A 9,892-nucleotide genomic window follows, 5' to 3' on the forward strand; every position below is an offset into this window, starting at 1 on the left:
GAGTGACAACCCAGGGAGGGAGGGGGAGGTGGGTGTCCGTGAGTGGGGGTGGGGGAGAGGGAGGAGTGTGAAGCTGTGTGTTTGAGGGAGGAGGGAGGGTGGATGCGTGTGCGCGCTGGGTGTGGGGGGAGAGGAAGGCTGTTTGAGCGTGTGTGTGTGTGTGTGTGTGTGTGTGAGAAAAGCCGGGGGTGGAGAACAGGAACGGTGCAGGAAAGTGCTCATACGCAAGAGAGAGTAGAGATGGACGATTTGAAGAAGGCATCTTCGAAGTTGAGCGAGGGAGGCTGGGTCCACAAATACGCACCAGCGCCATCCCTGTCGCCAACTTCCTCTGGTTCCTTGTACCTAACATCTCGAGTGATCGTTTTCTTAACTTCTTAGACACCGTCACTGCATCTATTGAAGAAAATCGCACTGATTCCTACCTTTCCTTTCCCGACTCCGTAGCGGAAGGGTGGAAGGTGGGGAGCTGGGGGATGTTTTTAGGGGTGAGTGAGGGCGTGTGAGCGCCTGCGTCCAGGAGTTGTTACTTTGATGCGGTGGTTTTCTTGTCCTTTTTTCCCTCCCGAGGTGGGTTCATCTTTGGAAGTGCCAGTCTCACTCTAGGGGACGGGGTGTGTTTGTCCCGTGGCGATGAGTAAATTTCAATACAAAAGGATTAGGTAGAGAGAGGGGCGAGAGAGCATTGTTTTTCCTTGGGGTGAGAAATTGAGGAGCGTTTTGTGGAATTTAGGAGTCTTCACAGGAAATCACCACTGCCTCTTTCTGAGGGAAAAAAATTAGGATTTTGATTGATATGTGTGGGTTTTATTTATCTGAGAATGGAGACAAGGTTTTGACAAATCTTGGACCACATATATGAAGGCGTCTGTGTCTGATAGTGTTTGGGCCAGATATCTGTGAATGCGTGTGCATGTTAATAGATGCACTCAGTTCAAATTCAGTGGGTTTTAGTCACTTGCTTCCATTTGTGTTACTAGTTGCCTTCAGAAATGTCATTACAATTTCACTGCCACCACAAGGAAACATCTTAAACCACAGAAAGCACCACACCAGTGTAGCAAAAAGTCCACAGCCCTTGGCGCCCTATTGAATATTCATTTGTTTTTTGTTTAAGTAATTCATATTTCTAAGCAGTTATAGATGCTCTCAGAAATCGAATTTTAAAGCAGAATTGATTAAAATGTTACTAGCTGGGAGAATTGTTTGGTTTTTACTGGATAAACATTTTTTAACACTCTCAGAGCTTCTAGAGATGTAAAAAAAAAATGGAAAGAAAAGAAAAGAAAGAAAAAAAGCCCTCCTGGGTTTACCGAAATCCAAAGTCAGGTAGTAATTTGTGTAAGTTTCATTGAGCAGAGTTGAGGCTGATGTTGTGGTGTAAGAGTGTGTGTTTCTGACCCCTTTTCAACATTGTTGGGATATTGACTGTACATCATATCTATTGATTAAGGGGGTAAGGTACACTCTCCGACTTTGAAGTAAGTGTGAAGTAAATTAATGAACTGCTTTCTTTCTCTGAAGGCTGACGCTTACCATAAATGTCGTGTTTCTCCCTGCAAGCCACTCTGAATGATTTTAGCGTGTTGAGAAGGCGTGACAGGCCAGCCCAGAAGGAGGAAGGGGTGGGGGAAGGAGGGAACTCCGTTTAACAAATAAAAGAGAATTAACTTCATTGCTTTGGTCTTCTTCTATAATGATATTCATTTTAAGGACCTAATACACAGTTGTTCAAATTTAGGGCTTAATTCTAATCAATACCGGCACCCTCCAAGGTGGGGGGGGGGAGCTTTGAGGGAAGACTCCCTTTACGAATAGTTATTTAATCTTTTTATCTTCCTATCTTCTGGAAGGAAGTAAGGCAGGACTGTCAAAAAGTTAAATGCTGATTCTGAGAGTAAACAGAGGCATTAACCACTGTTTCTTGAAACATTACTGTTTTGAGATACCTACTTCTAAGTCTTTTATTTCTATAAATTCACTTTAGAATCATGAATTCTTCCTATGACAATGGGTCACAAAGTATGTGTGGATTCTTCAATTCACATAAGGTTGGCTTGCATTTGGGGGGTTTTCACAGGGGGTTATATGTGGATCTTTCTTCATAAGAAGATTATATAACTATATATTCCACTTACTCCCACTTTAAAAGGTAGGTATTTACTTCATAGTACTAGTATTGGTCAAAGGGCATTTTTTTTCTTAGCCTACCCTCCCAATAAGTGGTTAGTGCTTGTCCTACAAGGTAAGACAGCCAGAGTAAAAAAGGAAAGATAAAGAAAATTATATAATTGACCAAACACTAAAACAGCAATAATGTTGCTTCTGGTTCCAGTGAAACTAGTCTAATGGCACCTCTTTCTCTACGTTCCACAAGTGACTCCATCATTTTACCCCCCCCCCCCCCACATAAGGGAACGTCTGAAATTCATTGTAGATACAGCCTGTCTAGCAAAACATTTCACATTGCACAGAACTCAGTTTACCTTTTGATATTGATCCTTTACTCCTGAGTATTATACCATGATACTATAGAGGTCTGGACGGGAAAGGGGCAGGAAGGTAAGAGCAGGCTTTCTAACAAATTAAAAGTTCCCCCACTCCATATGAAGTTGAATATGCTGGCAGGGAGGGGTAGATGGCTATTCTGCTGTTTCTTGCAAACCTGTGGGATCCACTTCCAATAAAGCTAAAATCTATTAGCATTCTGCATGCATCTGCAGCATAAATTTCATTTGAATTTCAAATTTAATAAACCAGGAGGTTTTTAATCATCCCTGGTTTTATTTGTTTGATATTAACATGCTTATTGACCGGGTCTGGTGACCAGTTTGATCATTACAGGACAGCAAAAAGTTAATTAAAACGACCACAGCCCCTTAATCATATCATCTGTCTCATCCATGTCCTTCTCTTTATTACCGGTGATGATGGATAGTCTCCCAGATTAATTTCTCTGTTTCTTCGATTTGGACAACAGCTTTTGGGACCTAATTTACATCCCGGGAACAACTTGCTCAAGTATATCTAACACCTTGCAGCTACAATATACATCAACATCTCCTTAGATGGAGCAGAAAAGGAGAGGGTGTGTGTGTGTGTGTGTGTGTGTGTGTGTGTGTGTGTGTGTTTCAGGCGGGTTTGAAGACTAGTCAATGTTGCGACTTGGAGCGGGTTATGCTTTCGAAGCCAAAGACATAGAAGGTCCTAAAGCAAATTAGAGGCCTCGATCCCTGCTTTTCCTTTTCAGAGAGTGGGGAGTGAAATATGCCTCTGCTGTTGGGTTAAATAGATTAAAATGTGCAGGCACAGCGACAAGTAAATAAAGCTATTTGTAACCATTGAAGTACAATTAGGGATTTATAGTCGAAAACATCAAAGTTCTCCAGGCTTTCAAGTGTCCGGCATCACATCTACATCAAATACGGTTTTCAACGTAAGTGTGGTCCGGTCCGGTACATACAGAGCACTGAAAAAATAAATAAATCGGTGTGTGGGTGCGGGGGGGGGGCGGGGGGATGCACATGAACTACATAGGCGCTACCTCTGCTGGGTACGCGTAAGCCGGGCTCCGCGCAGCCGGCTTCCCGAGAGTTGGCACCGACGCGCAAGCTCTGGAAGCAGACGGGCGAGCCGACCGAGTGGATGCGGTGCTGCCCCGCATCCCTGCCGGGCGCCTCCCCGCCCCCAAATAAGAAAGCGACCCCCAATCCCTGGCCACTGTGCGGGGACCTCGCGCGCGGATGCGTTGGCTTCTAAGTAAAGCGGGAGGAGGGGTAGGGAGCGAGCCCAGCGCCGCCGGCGCCCGCGGAGAGGAGCGGGCCGGGCCAGGTTAGGGGTGTCCCCTGGTGCGGAGCTCACTGGACAGTTTCTTTCCTGCTGAAAAGGACCTGTGGGTTCCTGGGGGGGTGCCCCCTTGCTGTCCACTCCCGCTTGCGGGCGGCTTGACTAGGGAGTTGCCTAACGTTTCCTGGGAAGGGAGGCAATAAAAGCTCTCGCTGGTGGTAGATTGTGGAGCGGTAGGAGGGAAGGGATCAGGCGGCAGAGCCCAGAGAGGGCTGTGTTTTCCTGATTGGAAAATGGGAACTTCCACGCTGAACAATAGCCCCTATTAGTGAGGTTATTTGGTTTCAAACTGTCCGGCCAATTTTATAGCCGAGCCCTTCCTTCCCTGGTCCTGCTTAATTGGATGCATTTGTTGACCACAGCAAAGCCATAGTGACTTGATCTGTCCCACAGGCTCTCCGAGTGGGTGCAAAGCCTTGCCTTGGGGACTCTTTTTGAGTACTTGGGACCACTGGAAAAAAACATCCCTCCTTTTTTTCTTAATTGGCTCTATATTTTTCTTCCACATCCCACTGCTTAATATTTTTTATTCTCTGCCACTTCAAAAAATCCCAAAGTTAGAGATGGCTTTAACTAAGAGACTTTCTCATCTAACTTAGGATATCCCCTGTTTTGTGCTTTGATTCACCGGGGCATTCAAATTCAGAAGACAAGGAGGACTTTCTCCACGCATCAATCCTATGAATATGTAGGTACATTCATAGGCATCGGTAGGGAAAATGGTATCTAAACTGGTATCTCTCTCTAGTAAAGGAAGAAAAAAATATATTTCCTTACTTGTTCTCTACATGCATAATTTCATGTCCTCAGAGTATGTTGATATGACTGAGTGCTGGTTCTACAGGCAGGCGTGTACTCTATGGTATATTTCATATTCATCTCTGCCAGCCTACAGATGAAATTGATAATGAATTCCACAGCACTTCATGGTCCCCCTTCATCGTGCAAATGAAGAAAACGTGTGAGGAAAAGAGAGTTTGCCCCTTTGGGGTGAATGGTGTGTGTGGTGTGTGTGGTGTGTGTGTGTGTGTGTGTGTGTGTGTGTGTGTGTGTATTCTTGTTTTGCAAAGCAAGAGAGAATCAGAGGCTGAGGCATTCGGACCAGTTCCTCTCACTGTTTTCCTAGAATGGATTTGTTTAGGCTGTTTTCTCTTCTGTTGTTATATATCACTTTCTCACAGCTAACATGCAGAGTTAAAAACTACTAAATTCTTAACCTCAGCGCTATTGATTTCTTTTCATTCCATTCTGTTACTAGAGGAGGTAATGCTCCCAGATTACCCCGTCGTCTCCTCCAGACGGTTGACAATTGCAATCGCAGTTTCGGGAAGATAAATGTTACTTTGGGAATTGTGTTTAATTACAAATAATCTAGGCGCTGCACCGGGTCTCTGGCTTTAACCACACATGTGTTCACGTCATTGTACAAGGCTTACAAACGGGTATATATATATATATATATATATATATATATATATATATATTTGGGGGGTGGTGATAGTTTTGAAAGGGGGTACAGTTCGCTTTTCTAAAATCAGGGAACAAATTAAGATGCGCCCACTGGGGGTTTTTCAAGGGACCCTGAGAGGTACCCCAGATCAAAATAACACCAACAACGAAAAGTGTTGGGCCTACGAATACTTGAAAGCTAAAGAAAGAAAGAAAAACTGCCACTGGAATTTACCTTTAGGTCAATTTTATGAAAATAAAAACCTGAAAATAAACCACTCTTTGTTGAGTTCTTAAAATCCCTTATACAAACCCATTTCTGTAGAGAGCATTTCTGAGCGCGCGTATTCCTTTTTTGTTTCTGACAGAAGTTATGTAGATTTCCCCTGAAATAGCCCAATGGGTGTTTTTTACAGTTCCTCTTGTCACTCAGCTGCTACCTTTGTGTGCCTCATTCTTTGCTGAGACGGCAGCTCAGTTAGTGCTGTTTGTGTGTGCTCGCGTTTTTCCTCTAATAGTCTTATTAACACGAGAAAAGGTGGCGAACAGGTTATTCTCTTAACCTGACCTGGCTGTAAGAGTAAGATGAGCAGCACTGAACAGATGTCCCCATTTAAGCCGTTCTTTTCCCACATGCCTGCTGGATATTGCAGGCGCGCAGGAAGCTCGCTGCAAACCTGGCCCATTTCAGGCCATAATGGCCACGTTATTTCGGCCCAGTGAACACGAACAAAATCGCGTGCTTTAGAATCATTCGACTCTGAGTCCAGGAAAAAGCGGGGGGTGTGGAGGCAGTGGGGGTGGCTAGGGAGGGGTACGTCTGTGGGGGGGAGGGTGGGGAGCCGATTTCACCTCGGATCGCAGGAAGAGAACTTGCTCAAAAGAATTTTCCCCCAGCAAAGATGGTATAATTTACAGCGCAATTTAATAATCCGAGGGGCAATGCAAAAGCCCTTTGCGTTGTAAACCGCTTCTAATTACCTGCCAGAGCAATTAGCTGACTATCACGAAGAAATTAGATCGCTCAATGTAGCATAAATAATGTGAATAATTTTGTAAGAAGAATGGAAAGCGAGACCTGGTGTTTCTTTATAAGGAAATAACACCTCGTACTGTACGAGCCCTCCATGAACACATATTAATGTCTAGGCATGCATGGCAATGAGTCCGAGCAGGGCCCCTGGCTGCGGTTCAGCACTTCCCCGTTTACTATGCGGGGTGAAAGTCGGCTTCCAGGCCTCCGATCTCCAGCCTTCCAGCTCACAGTAATTAACACGTAGCGACTTCAATGGGAAAACCTGTTTTCCAGATGATTTTTACAATGCAGCTTTATGTCTCATTTGGCAGTTTAAATAGCTGGAGTTGTTTTCTGGCTGCATCCCTGCTATCATCTGTTGAGCATATTTTGCTTAGAATATTGAATCCCAACCAAAACTTGGGTGCAGGGCTTTCACTAAGTTGTTTTTTTCTTAAGAAGGAGGGATGGCAGAAGCCACTCTGAGGACACGAGGGCAAGTCATTCCCGTGGGGACGTGAGAGATACTTGCTTCCTTGAAAGAGGTTGCCAAGTATATCAGAATGTTTTTGTGTGCTTCCCTGTGACTTTATTTCAAAAAAACGACGCCACGCGAATGCTATATGTAACTCATATCTCTTGACTTGGTGTCTCCTAGAAGGGGGGTTGCATGGGGAGTTCACCCAGGCTAGCAAAGCGTTGTGAGAGTAAAGCAGCTAATTTTGGAAACTGCCAGTACATTTAGGGATCTGATAACTGCCACCAAGCTCCTTGTAATTTAGTGGGTTTGTAAATTACAAATGAGAAGACAACTTCAAAAGATGTTTGGAAATCGAATGTGTGCTCCAACACCTACACACACAAGCTGTTGCCCACAGATCCCCACACTTGCCAGTGCCTCCAAAATGAAGGGAGTCCCGGCCCCAGTCTCCCCGGGAAATGAGATGAATCACACGTTTGGGTCAAGTTGAATCAGCCCGCAGAGTTTCCCTGGGAACCAAACTGGACTGGACCTGTGTGTTGGCCACAGCAAAAGGTGTGGTGCGGGTCCCGCATTTGCTTGGTCCTGCACAGCCTGTGGGGTGAGTCCTGCCCCAGCAGCCCTCCTAGTTTAGGGTTAGCGTCCCCACACCCCACTCATCCCTACACACGAACGCTGCAGCCAGGTCATTTCTAAACATCTTCCACGCCTGGTGGCAGGGAGTTGTGCAAGACTTCGCCATGGTCCCGGCCCGACTGGCTGCACACGCCCAGTTTCCTTCTCCAGAAAAGACAGAGAGGATTTTGCTGGGGACTGGGGAGTTCTAGATGGAAAAAGAAGGCATCACAGTGATTGATTTCGACAACCCAGGCTGCGAAATGGATCACTGCTGTTTATGGCCTCACGTCTATGCACCATCTTAGGCTCTTTCCCCCCTTTAAGTAGAGGGGCACTGGGTTAAGAGGCAGGATATAAGCCTACAGAGAGTGGGACACACGGAACAGACGCCGCCCCCACTTTGGATGGTGTTTACAATATCCACATCAGCTCTAGGAAATTCGTGACGTGATGCCCTAATCACTGGGTTCAAGGGCATCTACCCTACCCTATTCGAAGTCCCTCTTCCAAGTCCAGACAGAAACGCCCATCTTAGACGGTACAGGGGACACGTTTTTATTTAAGGATTGACAATATCGACTCCAGTACTCAGCAGAGGTTATTTAAGAGGAAATAAAATCTTGATTTTGCTTATGGACTCTGGAGAAGCCATAAATGTTGCTCAGATACTGAGGAGGCATTTTCCTACAACCCTTACCCGCAGCTCGGGGTCTCCCCAACCCTTAGCACCACCCCTCCCCCAATGCTGCCTGGAGGATTCCCCATCTTAAATAACAGGGACCCTGCTGGCCATCAAAGGAGGCTGCCCCATTTTAATTCAAAACAAGACCCGGGATTGCAGGACTTCAGGGGGTGGGAGAGTAAGGCTCAGACCTTTTCCTCTTGAGGTGTCTGCACTTACTCCCCAATAGTCAATGTAGTGTCCCCTCCCCTTTGTCTTTATTTAAAGGATTCCTTTCACATTTTTTGCGATGCTCCTTCAGGTGAAGGAAATAAGATGAACTGATGATGACCATGCCTGTAATTGCTCTAAAAACATTTTCCAATGGGGCCTGGTAAAGCAAACACCTGGGTCTTTGATGGGCACTGAAGAAAGCAAACATTGGAAGAACCAAAGCCTGCCACTTTGCAGTCTACACTAAGCATTTACAGCCCTGAAATGGACCGCTCACTGCTGCCCAACGGGCAGCGATTAAGGACAGAAAGTTCTCGTTTTTCTGTAGATGGTGCTTCAGATAGTTTTGTAGATTATGTCTATTTTAACATAGGTGAGCCCTCCAACCCCCACCCCCACGAAGCTGGAAAAATCGGTTGTTGCAAAAATGGGACCATTTGATAGTATTATCCGGGGTCAGTTTACTCGAAGCTTTCTAGATAAAAATGTTGGAAGGGCTTATGGATCCACTTCATAACCTTGTCTCCTTTGGTTCAAGAAGTCCTCTAAACTTATAGACAAAAGGAAGTCAGTGATTTCTATAATTCTGGCATACTGATCAAACTCTAAGAAGAGGTGTGCAGCAAACCATTAAGAGCCAAAGTCAAACCAAAAGCAGCATTTTGTTGTTGCTAAAAGACACCTGCACTATTGATATTATCGACCTACTGGTATTAGGTCATTAAAGAGTATTTGGTTCAAATTTCAGTCTTGTAATAGATTTTAGCAGATTTAACTGAAAACAAGCCAATTAACATATAGTCTTTAAAGTTTCAAGATAAGCCTTCGATACTAGTTTTATCAGGTGATTTGCTGTTGACTTACCAACAAATCACAACTATTTCTTAACTTCAAGCTTCCATGATTGGAATTTCTTTCTCCTTTAGCTACCTAATATTTAAGAACAGGAATTCCCACAGGGTTAGACACAGGTGGGAACATTGTAGGTTTAGAAGTCTGCGGAAGGAAATAACCACCCGGTGTTAACGTGAAAAAGCCCTGATATGGCCCAGTTTGTACCTCAGTTGGAGGTAACACCTGGGGGCCCGACTGTCCCAGAATCTCCGAAAGCAGCAGCACCCGCCAGGCTCCGCGCACGAGCAGGCGGGCCGAGGCCGCCGTCCGCACCGGGAGCCGGGGGGCCCGCGCGTGCCCGCCGCGGCTGTCGGGCTGTCCAGGCCCCTTCCGAGGCTCCACGCGCCCCGTGCCGTTTTGCGCTACAGAGTTTACCAAAGGCCTTGAGTCCCTTTTCTGGGCCAAGGCCGGCTAAGGGGTCCGGCCAGGAGACGGGCTACGAAACCGCGAGGCCAGAAGCCGAGGGCTGGATGCGGGCAGAGAAGGAAGAGGCGGGACGGGCGCCCTCACGCCGCCTCCCACGGGCCCTCCGGACAGAAGCCTCCCCAGACCTCGGCGTGGTGGCTCTCCTGCCCCGGGGCTTCTAGGATAAGAGGTGAGTGCGTCGTGGCCAACTTCCCCCCCGTCGCAGGGCCGGGAAGAGACTGAGCGACGGTGTCTGGGTCGCCTCGGGAAGGCGTCCCAAGCCCGGGCG

General features: G+C 46.4%; 1 protein-coding gene across 1 annotated transcript in view; it reads right to left on the reverse strand.

Annotated features, from left to right (window-relative positions):
- The window catches only part of SP8 (Sp8 transcription factor), a 21,387-nt gene that overhangs the window by 4,586 nt on the left and 6,909 nt on the right, over positions 1 to 9,892 (reverse strand). The window contains 2 exon segments of the mRNA XM_006109675.3: positions 9,169 to 9,234; positions 9,364 to 9,560. Coding sequence (XP_006109737.1) covers positions 9,169 to 9,234; positions 9,364 to 9,560 — 263 coding nt within the window.

Source organism: Myotis lucifugus, unplaced genomic scaffold (genome assembly GCF_000147115.1).
Source record: "Myotis lucifugus unplaced genomic scaffold, Myoluc2.0 scaffold_15, whole genome shotgun sequence".
NCBI classification, from domain to species: Eukaryota; Metazoa; Chordata; class Mammalia; order Chiroptera; family Vespertilionidae; genus Myotis; species Myotis lucifugus.